A 17,004-nucleotide genomic window follows, 5' to 3' on the forward strand; every position below is an offset into this window, starting at 1 on the left:
ATACCTACAAAGAGCTGCTCACCTGATGTCAGTGTATTCACAAGCGTATAATGCCGGCTGCTGCAGTTCCACGGGTCGGCCTACGACCATAACAGAATTGTTATATAGGAAGATTTGTGGATTGTAATCCGCACTGCCAGCAAATTCAAAACCAGACATAGTGAAGAAGAAAATAGTGGTTTATTCAACGCGTTTCGGAGTCCATATGACTCCTTCTTCAGGAAATACCACAATATTTCCTGAGATAATGACTTTTGGGTTCTCATTGGCTGTAAGCCATAATATCAACATTACCAGAAATAAACCCGTGAGATAGATCACTCTGTGTGTAATGACTCTATAGAATATAGGAGAGTCACTTTTTGTATTGAAGAGATTAAATAAATTAACATATTGATGATATTCTAGTTTTATGAGAAGGCACCTGTATTAGTTTTAGATGTGCGGTCCATTGTCTTTTTTCTCCAGTTATGTTGACTTTTCTTTCCATCTATAACTTTTCTATTATTTCTTTCACAGTTATGAAATCTGGTGAAGATCTGATGAATCTTAGTTCTGCAGCCGTAATGGAGAAAGAAGAGTGTGATGTGCGGGGTGATGAGCGGTGCACAGAGGACGGTCCCACAGGTAACCACCCTGGTGAGGAGCCATCACTAAATAAAGCAGAGAAGAGTCACGTTCTCCTCAATCTCCAAACCGGACAGTTCTGAGCTGGAGGTTTTATGTTTTGTGTTTTCTCCGTTTCTTCAGCCGTAGATTTCCCCATTCAGATAAATACAGGTGATATCTGGTGATAATGTGATAGTGCTCTATGATAACACCGCAGTGCAGCTATAATATGGTTGTAAGATACAGCGAGAACATGGTGGTGAGGAGCGTGACCGGAGCCGATATCTCTATCATCTACTGTCACTACTGATGACGATGAGGATGTGTCCAATTTTGGGACTATGGAGCCATTAGCTGTTATTAGACACATACTGTATGTAGTGATGTTCGTGTAGACACAGCTATACCGGAGTCTGCTCACAGCTGTCTCTTCCGATTACTTCATAGAAGTTAACATTCGGCCATAGGTTTATCTCTTCTTTATATGGGGAGAGAAGAAATCTGCTCTGAGACATCTCTGCCAGTGATTTAATATCCAAGAAAACAAAAGCATCAGACGTTTGAATCCAGACTTTAGGGAGAGATTGAAGATTATCACATATGAGGGGCGATCCAAAAGTAATGATAATCAATAATAAACACAATGAATATAGTCAAAAAAATGTTTTATTTTTCTACATAGTCTCCTAACAAGTCTATACATTTAGTCCATCTCTTTTCTAAACTTAGAATTCCCTTCGAAAAAAATTCTTGATCTTGACCCTCAAATCTCCCCAACAGCGGTTATCACGTCGCTATTGTCGTCAAATTTCTTGCTCCGGAGGTGTTCCTTGAGCCGAGGAAAGAGAAAGAAGTCACTGGGGGCTAGATCTGGTGAATAGGGGGGGTGTTCCACCAGTTCAAAGCCCGCTTCTTGAAAGGTAGCCATGGCAACTGCAGCTTTGTGAGCCGGTGCGTTATCTTGGTGAAACAGCACTCCAGCCCGCAGTTTGCTGCGCCTTTTCTCCTTGATAGCCTCCTGCAATCTTCTTATTTGTTCTGCGTAGTAGGAGCCCATAATAATAGTGGCTCCCTTCTCCAAATAGTCCACCTTAATTATTCCTTCAGTATCCAAAAAAACGGACGCCATAACCTTCCCTGCTGAGCTTGACACTTTGAATTTCTTCGGCGTCGTTTTGTCGGCTCGTTTCCATGTCATCGATTGTTGTTTAGTTTCGGGATCAAAGTGGTGGATCCAGGTCTCATCCATGGTCAAAAAACGTGACAAAAAATTCTCCTTGTCTGCTTGGAACTTTTCGAGATTTGCTATTGAAATGTCAACTCGTTTCTTCTTTTGCTCGTCGGTTAACATTTATGGCACCCAATGCGCGGAGACCTTTCTCATATGCAATTCTTTTTCAAGGATTCTTTGAATACTGCCATATGAGATCCCTGTGACCTCAGCTACATGCCTGATAATCATTCTTCGATCTGCCAACACAACTTCTTCAACTTTTTTCACGTTTTCTTCATTGAGGGACGTGGATGGGTGTCCTTCGCGATGTTCATCTTCCGTCGATGTTCTTCCCAGCTTAAATTCCTTGGCCCAGCGTGCAACTGTGGAATATGGAGAAGAGTCCCCCAATGTTTCCACCAAGTCGCTGTGTAGGTCTTTGGTAGACATTTTTTTCAAGCAGAGGTATTTGATGACAGCTCTGAGCTCGTTTTTTTCCATTTTGATGTTCACTCCTTGGCAGTTCATATTCAAATGAATGTAGCTCCCGGGAATCGTGGCCTATTTAAGTGATTTTTTTTTTCCTGGACTAGTGGGTACCTAAGAGAGAAGAAAACATTTTATTTTAATTTCTGTGTGCAATAGAAATAACCGATTTCATTACTTTTGGATCGCCCCTCGTACACACTAGATGGTTAGAAGATTCTGATATCTTTAACCTCACTGTTAAAGGGGTTTTCCCAAGAACAGAATATATAAAAATATTCTTGTGCTGAGTGTTACGGAAACTTGTTGTCAAGGGCTTACCACAACGGAGCAGAGCCAGAAGACGTCTGGTGGCTCCTACTAAGCTGAGAAGGAGCACTTCTCCAGTGTATTAAACATGTTTATTTCTTCCAGCAGAACATGGGTTAATCAGCCATGTTGGAAACTCCGGCATTCAGCTGTGCTCGGTTAGCCACTCCTTCTCCCTATAAAATCTGGGCTCGATTACCAAGTCCTCATCAGAGTTAGCAATTACTGCATGACATTGGATTGGGAGAAGTTAGTTTTGAGAAGTAGTGCTGGACGAGTTTATAAGCGACTGTTGTCTTGTTTGTACACTTGGTAATTCCTTATCCTTCCCTGTTTTGCTTTCTTCCCCCTCCCTACACACCCTGGTGAATACCTCTGTTATATGTGAGTGTATATTTTGTGTGTGTGGAGTTTTCAGTTTACCCTTGTCTTGTTACCCTGTCTGTCGGGTTGGTGTACTGCGGTGAACAGTAGCGCCCTTCTTCCTGTGCGGGGGAAATGGACAGACTAAGGGCTGATCTAGGAGATAAGGCAAGGGAGGAGGCCCCGGCATCTTTGCCATCTGAAGTATCCTGGGCAATAGGGCGAGCTAGGATGCCACTTAGTGTTAGGGCCAGGAAAGGTGCCCCTGGTCCCAGGTCAGTCGCCAGTCGAATCGTGAGACTTGTTCAACCAAGTCAGGACCCAAATCATCAACTGATTTAAGCGCAAGGTTGTTTGTTGGCTTGCTAGCAAGGAGACAACACAAGCAGTGATGGGTGAACCCCTGTTTTTTGGGTCCGACAAGATTGGCCAAACAGTTAAAAAAAAGTTTTGTTCAGGTACCAGAACAGTACCCGGACCCCATTTACGTGAATGACGGGCCCAAACACCATATGTTTGCCACAATGTCATGAGCATGACTGCGCGGCAAACACTGCCTCTGATCAGAGGTAAGATTAATACCACCAGTCAGAGAGCTGCGGTTCCCACACTGTCATATGACAGTGTGAGACCGCAGCTGCGACCAGAGGTAAACATTTTACCTCCTGTCACAGACGTCGGCTGATGGGACTAGTACTCCCATCAGTCTACATCTGCAGTTGCTGATAACAGTGAGTAGGCGCAGCTGATTGGAGAGTTCATCAGCTGGTGCCTCCGCTATGAATAAAACAAATTAAATAATGGCATGGGTTCCGCTGTATTTTTGATAACCAGACAGGCAAAACTGACAGCTGTGGGCTGATACCCTCAGCTGTCAGCTTTATCAAGGTTGGTTATCAAGAATAGAGGGGTCTCACGCCATTTTTTAAAAATTATTATTTAAATAAATAATTTAAAATTTATCTTTGAAAACCAGCCAAGTTTAAGAAGATAGCTGGGGGCTGGTATTCTCAGGCTGGTAAGGTGCCGTGAATATTGCCCCCCCTTAGCATAAAAATAGCAACCTGCAGCCGCCCCAGAAAAGGCTAATCTATTTGATGCACCAACTCTGGGGCTTTGCTCAGCTTTTCCCACTTGCCCTGTAGCGGTGGCAAGTGGGGTTCATAATTGTGGGGTTGATGTCATCTTTATATTCTCAGGTGACATCAATCCGACGGGTTAGTAATTGAGAGGTGTCTATAAGACACCTATCCATTACTAATCCTATAGTGATATTGTAAATGAACACACAGAAAGAATAATGTCCTCTATTTGAAAAGAGCACACTTTTTTACTTTTTTAATTAAAAATATCAAACACAGTTATACTCGCCTAACGCCCATTCCATTGAAATCATCACCTCCTGTAAAAGAACAGAAAATAATAAACAACAAAAATACTCACCTAACACCCATTTCATTGAAGCCATGGTTTCCTGTAAAAAAAACAAAAGTAAAAAACAACCATATCCTACACCAGTCCAACGTTCTGTCCCATGCTGTAATCCATGTGGGTGATAAATAGTTTTCTACCTTGACAATGCCAAGATGCGGCTGCACAAGCATAAAACCACTGAGGAATGAGCTGTTGCGAGGTTACCGTAGTTCACTGAGGCTGCGATCCCAGCCGGGCTGATATGCAGTGACCTCACTGAAATTTCTCACTGTGAACTGCGATGAACTCACTGAGCTCATTGCTGCACAGTGAGACTTTTTCTCACGGTGACAGTGGTGAGGTCACCTTAGTTCAGGGTCCCATCTGGGAATGCAGCCTCCTGCTAATGGATGATCACTAGATGATGCTCCCAGCTCGGCCAGGCAGGAAGCCCTGGATGTAGCCCTTGGCTCATGTCTCTCCCTACGAGAACAAGACCGGGGAGCGGGACTTGCAGATGTCCTCGAAGATTCCGATGATAAGGGAGAGCACCATCTTGAGGACCAAGACCAGGAGCCCCTCCTGTGAGATCTGGACATCTGACGCACATGCTTGGAACGCTTGCTGCGTCGGTGTGAGGACCCAGACGAGAATGAGCTGGATACACGCCTTCAACCACTATTTGATTCAGCTCCATGTGACATGGCTGTGGCCAAAACAGCAGAGGCCACATGGGGCAAAGTAGGAGCTACAGGGACCTCAGTATCCTCTTTATTAAATTCAGCAGTGCTGGGTACAACACCAGCAGGAGGAATTACACCACTTGTTGGTAACTGGGGATTTATTTGCAGTGGTTCAGGAGGCTCCTTTGCAGAGGTAGAAGTATTGCCTCTGGAAACCATCTGCTCACCATATGGGGGTTGAGGAGTAATATATAATGTCTGCTGTAGGGTTATTGATGGCGTCTTTTTAATGGTGCCGCACACACTGAGGACAGTGGATGCCAACATGTGGGGACTGGATGGGGGAAAGTGGTGTGAGCTCATCTGTTCATTCACCTTTTGTGTCCGAGGATCTCCCTCTTCTGGTGAAGGAAGGTAGTGAGGCTGATTTGGATGAAAGAAAACAAACACCTGATCAGGTTGATTGTGACTGGGTAACAGGAATTTCAGACTGGATATAAGGCAGCCGACGCCCTTCTGAGTGGCTGGTGATTTCTCTGCTGGATTCTTGGAGTCCAGTCTGATTCCTGCTTCCCAAAGATAAGTTTTTGCTCTGCTATTGAACTTATTAGTTTTGGTTTTGTGTACCTTGTTTTTTTAGTTCAGCCATCACCGGCCGGAGGTGTGCTGGATTCTTATTCCTTGATCAGTGTTCTCTTTTGCTCTGCTTTCAGAATATTCTGAGTGCTGACATAGGGTTTGAAGTCTAGTGACTTCAGGGTCTTTTTTGCTTATCAGTTGTGTTGGTAATATTTTTAGCAGGGTTTTCTCGGATTCCAGACAGCAGCTTTTCTGTCCTGTCCTTTTTAGTTAGCTTGGGTCCCATCGTTTGCTCAACATATCTTTCTATCTGTGTTAGTGTTTTCATCTTGTTTCACCGTCATTATATGTTGGGGGCTGCCTATTGCTTTGGGGTCTGCTCTGGGGCAGTCAGTTTTTCCCTTTTCTCTCTTTAGGCTTATTTAGATCTCTGGCTGTGACGAGGTGTCTAGGATCACCGTAGGAACACTCCACGGCTACTGCTAGTTGTGTTATAGGATTAAGGGTCTGCAATCCGCTAGCTTCCAACCTCTCTGATTTTCTGGGCTGAGCTTGTGTTTTGTTTTTTCCTCCTCGGTGACTCAATCATAACAGGAAAGGGGGCGGAGCAACACTGCCTGTTTGGCACGCATGTAGTCGCCCAGCAGACAGAGGAGCAGAGAGTGTGGGTGTGGAGGAAGTTGGGCGGCACGGTGGCTCAGTGGTTAGCACTGCAGCCTTGCAGCGCTGGAGTCCTGGGATCGAATCCCACCAAGGACAACATCTGCAAGGAGTTTGTATGTTCTCCCCGTGTTTGCGTGGGTTTCCTCCGGGTACTCCGGTTTCCTCCCACACTCCAAAGACATACTGATAGGGAATTTAGATTGTGAGCCTCATCAGGGACAGTGATGATAATGTGTGCAAAATGTAAAGCGCTGCGGAATATGTTAGCGCTATATAAAAATAAAGATTATTATTATAACTAAGAGCACCTTCCTGTGCCACACTGGCACGCAGCAGTTTGATAAGAGGGTTAGACATCACTTAACTCTTAACCCAGAGTATGAGATTGCTGGGCGCTACAGTCAGTGGCACATTCCTTAATCAGTGTCATGCCACCCATTACAGCCAGAATTGTCAGCCAATTCTTCAGAAAGTGCTGTCTATGCCTCCAAGGCCTTGGTTATACTTCCATTTGGCGCTGTATTATTGGGAATAAAAATACCAAAATAAAACAACCATGTAACAGACACCTTCCATGTCTACTAGTGACATATATAGAGCCATCCTATTCTACCATGCCATCAGACTGGTGGGCTCCAGTTGTTCAGCTTTCTCTTTAATAGCATCTCGGCTGTAATGAACAGATCTCTGCTGCTCATAGTAGGTGTACTGGGTGGGCCATTTGTATGGATAGACCTGGGTGGGCCATTTATAAAGTTGTATCCAAAATGGCCGACTTCAAAATGGCCACCATGGTCACCACCCATCTTGAAAAGTTTTCCCCCTCCCATATTGTAATGTGCCACAAACAGAAAGTTGATATCACCAACCATTACCATTTTATTTAGGTGTATCCATATAAATGACCCACCCTGTAGTTTATCCAATCAGCATTCTCATTTATGGTCACCCACTGAATTGTAGACTCCCACCCAGTTGTTATTTGATTACTGGATTGAAATTCATTGGGAACTCCTCGGGGGACTCCTGTCTCATACACATAGATGCTAGAGTCAAAGGATCGTTTCGGAGACTCCCTTCTTGCGCTGGCATGTATTCGGGCTTTCTCCAACCTTTTCCATGTAGACGGCAGGTGTCAGGGCTTTATTAGTTGGATTAAGGCACACTCCCCTTCAGTGTTACGCAGGGCTGTGGAGTCGGAGTCGTGGAGTCGGAGTCGGTGCTCATTTTGGTGGAGTCGGAGTCGGAGTTGGAGTCAGTATAAAATGTACAGACTCCGACTCCTAAAATATATAATAAATTGGGTACAGTAGTTCAATGCAGGATGTGCTGAATATTTTTTCATAGGAATTTGGGAAAGTTATGAAATGTCCTATAAATGGCTGTTCTATTCCTGATCTAAGGCTAGATTCACACACAGCATTTTTGCTGCATTTTTTGTGGATACATTTTTCAGCTGCAAAAGCAGATCAGATTTTAAAACACCCTATCACCTGAAAGGTTTTTGAGCTCATAGATAATGTTTTCAATATCAAAAGCAGATTAGAAATCTGCTCTATCTATATATCCATATCTGTCTATCCATATCTTATCTGTACCAAAAAGAATGAAAGCCGGGTAGCACACAGACTAACACTTCCTGCCAGGCAAAGGATGAGGAAAGAGCGTCTAAAACATCATTAACAAGATATTTTGTAAGTGACAAAGTTACTGTAACAATGACAGCAGATGTGTCTAACAGACGGCTCCTCCAGCTTGTTGTGAAGGACGGTGTACGATTATCATTATTTGCACGACCAGCTTTTACAGCTCTTAATGGAGACATGGCCGCAAACTTGGTGTTTCTCTGGAAAGAGAAAGTATTAGAAAATTAGTGATTGAAGAAGCCCTTAAACAAAAGGAAGATCTTAAAAAGACTCTCAAGACGCTTCATGTTTCTTACATTGGACGCCTGCACACGTCACAGAGTGAACTATTTTGCCATCAATATTCGATATGTTTGTGACAACAAAAATTGTTACCAACACGCTGGCAGTAACAGATACTAAAGCTCATCACAGCAGCCAGTTTCTCCAGACCTTAGTGGAAAAAGTTCTGCAAGATTACAAACTCAAAAAAGAACAGGTTCTTGCTATTGTAACGGACAATGCTTCAAACATAAGTACAATTACACTGATGAGAGTAATGAACAACAGCTAGAGGAACATTTAGGATTCAGTATGTTTGAGATGGAAGGCCACAGTGCTGTTCATGTAACTGAGGAACAAACAGATATTACAACAGAAGAACAGCAAAATTATGTTGTTGAAATTGATGATCTTGTTGAAGCTGCTTCAAAACACTTTCCTATTCATCACATGCGCTGTGCTGTGCACACGCTGCAGCTGGCAATAAGAGAGAGTCTGCAAGAGGGACATGCTGGAAATCTGATTGGAAAAGTGAGGAAATTGGTTATTGCCGCCAGAACCCCTAAAATTGATTCCATCTTGAAGAGACGTTCTGGAAAAGGGCAATTGTTGATCAAGCCACTCGGTGGGGCAGCACTTATTTAATGATTGAGCGATTGCTTGAACTAAAACCGTTTCTTATAGATATGGCGAACCCTCAGGTAACCCTAAATGAAGGTCAATGGACACAGGTGGCTGAATTGAAGGAATTGCTTAATTACCCATTTACCGTGACTAAAAAATTACAAGCTGAGGATTTAACTCCTGGCATTTTCATGAGGGAGTGGAAGAACTTGCTATTTTGCTGTTTAATCGCAGACGGCATTTCTGCTTCAATGAAACGGAGAGAGACACAGCTATTGGAAAATAAAATTTTTCTGGCAGCTGTTTATGTGGACCCAAGTCATCGTATACTGCTTAATAATCAACAGCTTACTAAAGGAAAAGAAGCTCTGCCTGAGGTAACAGTTAGGAAGAGTGGCCTACAGGAGAACTGCCAGGCGCAAGAGGACTCGGGTCCTGACAGTGCTACTGCTGCCATATCTTCAGCCTCATCAGATTTGACTTTGACAAGTATTTGGATGACATGGAGCAGGCAAAGCATTGCCGCAAGGAAAAAGATTTCACTCCATCTCCTATAGCAAGCAGATTGACCATATTTCAGCAAAATGTTTCACTTGCTCGCAAAGAAATAGAAAAATTCAACCATTCATCAAAACTGACTGTGCATGAGGCAATTCCTTTATACCCGGAAATTGTTATAGATGTTGCCCATGCGGTTACGTCTTTGCCTCCAACCCAAGTTAGTGTAGAGAGGTTGTTCTCTAGCCTTAAAATTATTAGGTCAGATGTGAGGTCATCTATGAAGGAGGATCTGATGGAGGCAATTCTATTTCTTAGAACAAATTCATAGACTGCACAAATGCTATTTAATATGTTTTTGTTGAAAACTGCTTTTTGCCACTTATAGTTTATTACATAGTGTTATATATATACTGTATATATATATGTAATCGATATTAAATAGTGTATTACATATTTACAATTTATTACAGTTTTTTGTGTTCTAAAGTTGTATTCCAAAAAATATTATGTTCTATCTAAATATCTTGATTATTGTATCATAAAAATGATTTAATGTCTGATGTTCACATTGTACTACAATAAATTTTTCACTTAAATATAAGCAATATATGTGGGAGTCGGAGTCGTGGAGTCGGAGTTGGAGTCAGAGTCACAGGTTTGGCTTACTGACTCCACAGCCACGCCCACAGGGCCCTTATCTTACCATGACCACATAACCTCCATATGTCTTCTCTCACGGTAGTCTGGTTTGTCCAGATGTTGGTGTGGTTCTCATGTACGGAGATGTCGATCCTTTCTGCTCATGAGTCCCCTTGAAGTTTGTCATAGTCAAGTCCAGTAGCTGGGAGCACAAAACAAGTCTAGCTGCCCAGATTAGGCTACTTTCACACATCAGTTTTTCGCCGTCATGCGCAATCCGGCATCGCGCCGGAGCGCCGGATCTTGCAAATGTTATGTAAAACCGGATGTGACGGATCCGGTTTTCTGCCGGATCCGTCTTGGTCATCAGACAAAAAACCGGATCCGTCTCATCCGTTTTTCCATCCGTTTTCCACCGGATTACGCCGGATCCGTTTTTTAAAAACACCCCTTGGGGGTTTTGAAACGGGATTGGCTGCTGAAATCTATATATACCGTGTTCCTACAGCCCATCTTTGACAGGTTGTAGAGGAGAAACTGCAGGCTGGAGAGAAGAGCAAGTGACTGGCGAAGATGGATGTTGTGATTGCAAATATTTTGAAGAATTTGTTGGATTTTACAGCGGAGGCGAACCGTTTGAGGGTGATTGTTCTGGAGAAGGAGAGAGCGAGACAGCAGCGCATCAGGCATCAGCGACGCCGTTTGTGGATCCACCCCATCACAGCCAAGAGAATGACGCGTGGGGTCTATTCTACACTCTGCATGGACCTTAGACGAAACCCGGAGAAATTTTTGGCATATGTTCGGATGAAAATGGAGAATTTTGATTACTTGGTGGAGCGCATTGCACACCTCATAAGAAAATCGGACACCTATTGCCGCTTCTCCGTTTCACCCGCAGAGCATCTGATGGTGACTCTAAGGTAAGACACATTTATTGGATATGCTCGCATCAGAGCACACTTTCACTGCAATCTTGTTGGTGGTAGTTTGTATCTCCAAGTGTTAGAGCTGAGTTTTGGTATGCAATGCTGTGATTTTTAACTAATTTATTGTTTTTTAATTCCCCACAGATTTCTTGCAACTGGAGAATCCCTTTCGTCACTGCATTTCCAGTACAGACTCGGGATTTCCACCATATCTGGAATAGTGAAGCACACATGCCGTGCACTGTGGGACTCCTTAGCTGAAGAGTTTTTACCAGAGCCCACAACAGAGAGGTGGATTGAAATTTCAGAAAAGTTTCAACAGATATGTCAGTTTCCGAACTGCTTGGGCGCTGTGGACGGGAAACATATCCGCATTGTAAAGCCAGCCAGCCGGATCGGGATCGGAATATTTCAATTACAAGAAATATTTTTCCATTGTCCTCATGGCCATCGCTGATGCCGAATACAAATTTATTGCTGTTGATATTGGGGCCTGTGGCTGCTCCAATGACTCTCAAGTTTTCAAACTGTCTGCCATGGGGCGTAAACTATATGGAAACACCTTCCAGTTCCCACCACCTAGACCGCTGCCGCAAACATCTGGTCCACCTATGCCATTTGTCTGTGTAGGGGATGAAGCCTTCCAGCTGTCAGAACACCTTTTGAAACCCTACTGTAGCAGAGGATTGACAAGAACAAAACGCATTTTTAATTACCGCCTAACAAGAGCAAGAAGAATGGTGGAATGTACCTTTGGTATTCTGACAGCCAAATGGCGGGTCCTATTGACTGCGATCAACCTCAAGACAGAAACTGTGGACGAGGAGATCAAAGCTTGCGTGGTACTACATTTTGTTATGTGCAAGGAACCCATTTCCATTGAGGACTCGGAAGAAAGCACCTTGCAAGATTACCACAACATTACCAATCGAAGTTTTGTGACGGTGTCACGAATGAGGGACAATTTTGCACAATACTTTGTCACCCCAAGGCAGAATAGACTGGCAGGATGATAGAGTTTAATAATTTTCTGCCCTTAACCAAAGTTGTGTACCTTCTGTACCAACAGTATATACCTTTTCCAAACAAAGTTGGCTATCTTGTTGTCTATCTTGTCGTGGTTTAACTATTTTTACCTTTTGCCCACAGTTGTGTGTTAGGCAAAGTCTTTCACCTTTTAACCAAAGTTGTGTACATTGTTAGGAAATCGCCAACAAGATACCCAACTTTTGGTAAAAGGTGAAATACTTTGTGTAAAGCACAACCTGGAACACAACTGTGGGCAAAAGGTAAAATTTAATTACCTTTTACCCACTGTTATGTACCTTGTTTTGTATACCTTTTGACCTTTTGTCTACCCTGTACTTAACCTTTTTTTAAACCATACTTTGCCGCAGAAATAAAACACAGACAACCAGTGTAAACCAATAATTTAACTTTTATTGAAAACTTTTGTTTTTTATTAAACTGTAAATGTCCCAAAAAACTTTTCATTTTTATTTGAAGACACACATTTATAAGTTAGTGTAGTGTGGGGTGGAAATACTGCTGGAGGGGCTGCGGGACACTTCGACACTGGGAGTGTGTAGAGAGGACTGGGATCGTGGTGGGGAAGGAACAGTTAGAGGTGAAGGGGTGGAAAAAGCAAGAGAATGGGTGGACATGTGGGTAGCAGAACAGGTGGTGGGTGGTGGAGTGATGGGTTGGGCAGGGACTGGAGTAGCAGATGATGTGGTTGGGAAGTGGTAGGGGGACGGAGTTTGGTACGGGGAAGGAGCTTGGTAAGGGGCAGGTTGCTGGAAGTGGGGAGGTTGCTGGTACTGGGGAGGTTGCTGGTACTGGGTAGGTGTCTGGTACTGAGGAGGTGGCTGGTAAGGAATAGGAGGGGGAAGAGGGACAGTGGCTGGAGGGGGTGCAGGTCGAGGAACTACTGTGGTGGGAGGTGGAGGTTGGGAGGTAACCTGCTGTAGAGCACCGTGGCACGAATGCATTACATGCATCTGCTGGGTAGGAGATAGCATTGTCATGCGCTCCACAACAGACCTGAAAAAGGTGTGGTTTGGAGAAGATCTTGCTTCTGAATGCATTGTTTGCAGAAGTGTCTTCAACTCCAGAATGCCGGAGTTGAGCTGTTGAAAGCCTACGGAGATTTGCTCTGACAAGACTTTGAGACAGTTCTGGAAAGATGCATTCAGATGCAAGAACTCTGGGGCATAGCTCTTTTCCTGACCCCTCTGCCGCTGCCGCCCAGTACCCGCAGGTGTATTAGAGGTGGCAGGGGCAGAAGGGTGAGGTAAAGGGAAAGCGTTCTCCTCACCAGCAGCTTCATGTAATGTAGGTGGCCATGATGCTCCTGCGCTGGTGGATGGGAGAGATGGATCGAATGTGAGGGAAGGTTGGGAAGGTGCAGATGTGCCGGGGTGCTTGAAGTGTCCCTCTGTGCCGGTCTCCTCAGGGATCGCTGCAGAAGGGTCCAACCGTGCAGGCTCCCGAGTGCTGGTCACCGTGCTGTGGAATAAAGAGAAAAAAATTTAATTAATATAGTGACATGGCATGGCGCTGGCTGAAAAAAATTAGACATGTAAAAATTATTTTTTGACATGGGGTGTGTAATATTTACCTTCTGGTGACCATTGGAGGAACGACAGGGCTCGGGCGTACCTGTACTTGCTCCTGCGTCCACCAGATCCACTCGGGGCCCGCATCTCTTTATTGAACTCCTTCTTGAAACGATCCCTCACAGACCGCCACCGCTTCACAATTCTCTCCCCTGAAACAAGAAAGCACAAAGTGGTTAGTATACAACATCAGTGTTTCCCAAACTCCAGTCCTCGTGGTCCCCAGGGGTCATGTTTTAAGGATTTCCATAGTGTTGCTCAAAAGGAAAGCCTGAAAACATGACCCGTGGGTACCACGAGGACTGGAGTTCGGGAAACACTGCTTGACATCAAGCAGCTGAAACTGTATATACTTACGCTCTTGAATCTGGGCCCGAGCATCAAGGTCCTCCCAGCGGTCCACAAGGAGCGAACAGATTTCCTCCCAGAGCCGTCGGGTCACAATTAGATCAGCATGCCGGCGGTCAGCCATATTCCAAAGCAGCTCTTTCTCTAACAAGATCGATGAGGTGGTCCACATCAATCCCTCCATCCTCACCGTCAGAGTAGGGAGCACGCTGTGACGGCTGTTAAAGAAAAAAAGAAAAATAGCATAATTAGCCTCCAGACTTAAAGAAATGAAATAAAAAGTGCAAAAAAAACAAAGCAAAAATATTATACTTACACGCTGGTGACTGCCGCGTCGCTGTCGCCGACGACCCTTGGAGGCACTGCGAGGACCTCTTGGCCGAGCACCAGATTGGGAAGACTAGAAAAGAAAAGCAAAAAAATTATGTTTGGATGTAGGCTTATGTGTTTGCTGTGTGATATCTGCGCTACATTGTGTTCAATGTGTTGTGTGTAGTGTGATGCTGTGTTTCTGTATTTGATGCAGGAAACTTACCATTTGTGAGCCCACTCCAGGTGTCTGTCCACCCCTTCCTTCTTCTTCTGGGAGCTCCTCTTCAGCTTGTGATTCCTGTTTTGAAATAAAAGCCAATGAATAGACATATATTCCCGATATGATGGATTTTGGAAATACAAACTTACCGTCAAACGCTGACGATGTGAGGGAGGGCTCCCAGAAGAAGATGTGGTGTCCTCCTGCTGGCCAGTCTCCACTCCTGCTGCTGCTGCTGTTGCTGCTGCTGCTGCTGCTGCTGTTGCTGCTGGTGCTGCCGGTGCTGCTGCATCAATAGGGCGTCTTCTGCTGGTGAATAAAGAGAAACAAAGGGCCACTGAATATATTGATATTCCATGGCCCTAGTTTTGAGGAATGGGAGATTTGATAATTACCGTCTGTCATCTGCTGGTGGACTCCCCTCCGCATGGTCACCATGGTCCCTTCGCTCCATTTGGGGTGGTGGTGCTGGTGGTGCAGTTATCTCCTGCCATCTCCTGCGGCTGGCTCCTCTCTTGGGTGGCATGTTGGCTGTGGCTGAGGGTCCCACAGTCATGGTTTTATATATGTTTGCTGTGGGCAGGGCTACTGAGCATGCTCAGACCAAAAAACCGGATCCGGCACATTGCGGCGCTCATAGACTTTCATTGTGTGAAAAAGCCGGAAGCGCCGGATCCAGCGTGTACGGCTTTTTCGCCGGAGACAAAAAACGTTACAGTTGCCGTTTTTTCCAGACGCTGGATTGCGACACATTGCCGGATCCGGCCAAAACCGGACGAAACGCATGACCATCCGGCGCGATCCGGCGCTAATGCAAGTCAATGGGGAAAAACCAGATCCAACATTGCATTTCGTCGGATCCGGTTTTCGTAAAAATAGCCGGATCGCGCCTGACGGCGAAAAACTGATGTGTGAAAGAGGCCTAAGCGATCACCTGGAGTGGGACGTCTGGTTTATTCATGGGTGGAAAGAGCAGGGATTTTGCCTTTACCCTCAGTAGGTCGGTAAGAGCTGTTTTTATTTAGGCTCTTAGCTGTGTATCTTATCTGATCTAAGCACCAATTCTTTTCATCGTACCCAATTTCTAGGGCCAGTTCGTCTTCATACATCAGGTGTACCTAACTGTGGGTCATAAGGATCCTAAAGTTGCTCCACCAGGGATTTCCATTTTTCGCTTCTTATTTATCTTATTGGCTTGGGGCTGTTGTACTTTTATGGAGAAGTGACCGATAGGCTATGTTCACATGCTGCATTTTTTCAGCTTTTTTTTAAGGCAAATTTTCAGCCGCGTTTACAGTACCAGCAAAGTCTATGAGATTTCAGAAATCTCATGCAAGCACCTTATTTTTTTTTAATCTGAATTTTGTCAAAGAGCTGCATTTTTGCAAAATACAGCATGTCACTTCTTTCAGCTTTTTTGGAGCGGTTTTCACCCTTCGAAAGCAATGGGTAGTGCAAAAATGCTGCAAAAACGCCTAAAAAAAATGACGCAGGTGTCTGGTTTTGCTGCGTTTTTGCTGCCAAAGCCTGCTGAAGTTGAATTAGGTTATTTTTTTCTGCCCTAAACTTTATCAGCATTCACAAGAGACAAATGAACACTGACAAAACCGCAGTAGACAAACGCAGCAAAAACGCGTCAAAAAAACGAAGCAAAATCTGTTATTTTGTAGTTGCTTCTTTAATGCCAAGAGAGCAGGTTTTGCGTGCAGAAAAAAAATGCTGCAAAAACGACGCAACATGTGAACATAGCCATAGGGTCTGTACCTAATACATCCCCTTCAATGTCATGTAATCTTTGGTCTGTAATCTGGGGTTTCTTTAAAGTAATTCACAAATCATTACAATTATCTGCCTCTGTACAGGTATTATCTGGTGTGTTTGTGGGTATAAAGCAAATATATTTATCTGACTGTGTGAGTCTGGATGCTTGATTTTGATTTTTGCAATAACCATTCAATAATCTACCGAAATTTACTTGTACTGTAGATTCCTGTCCTTCAATAAATGTTATATTTGCTACAGGATACCCCATTCTAGTGTCTTTCCAGTAGGTGGGGCCCAAAGTCTAGATCCTCTGTACCCAACTCTGGGTGAAGGATCCAGTTCCCTGGAGGCACAAAGCACATCATGTGAATAATGTCATGCATTTATGTGTGTGTATATACTGTATATACACACCGCCAGGGCAACAAAGCTCCTGGAGTGGTCTAGCCAGTCTCCAGATCTGAACCTCACAGAAAACCTTTGGAGGGATTTGAAAGTCCGTGCTGTCCAGCGACAGGCCCAAAACATCACTGCTCTAGAGGAGATCTACATGAAGGAATGGGCCAACATACCATCAACAGTGTGCGCCAACCGTGTGAAGACTTACAGAAAACGTCTGACCTCTGTCATTGCCAACAAAGGATATATAACAAAATACAGAGATGAACTTTTGTTAATGACCAAATACTTATTTTCCACCATAATTTGCAAAATAAATTTTCCCAAATCAGACAAGGTGATTTTCTGGATTTGTTTCCTCATTGTGACTCTCACAGTTGTGGTCGACCTATGAGGTCAATTACAGGCCGCTCTCATCTTTATAA

The 17,004-nt window shown here is 44.2% G+C and overlaps 1 protein-coding gene across 1 annotated transcript in view; it reads left to right on the forward strand.

Annotated features, from left to right (window-relative positions):
- Nucleotides 1–521: 521 nt before the first annotated feature.
- The window catches only part of LOC141053917 (uncharacterized), a 33,997-nt gene continuing 17,514 nt past the window's right edge, over nt 522–17,004 (forward strand). The window contains exon 1 of the mRNA XM_073551086.1: nt 522–627. Coding sequence (XP_073407187.1) covers nt 522–627 — 106 coding nt within the window. The remainder of the gene's footprint in view (nt 628–17,004) is intronic.

Source organism: Dendrobates tinctorius, unplaced genomic scaffold (assembly GCF_039654945.1).
Source record: "Dendrobates tinctorius isolate UK_male_01 unplaced genomic scaffold, ASM3965494v1 ptg000173l, whole genome shotgun sequence".
Classification (NCBI taxonomy): Eukaryota; Metazoa; Chordata; class Amphibia; order Anura; family Dendrobatidae; genus Dendrobates; species Dendrobates tinctorius.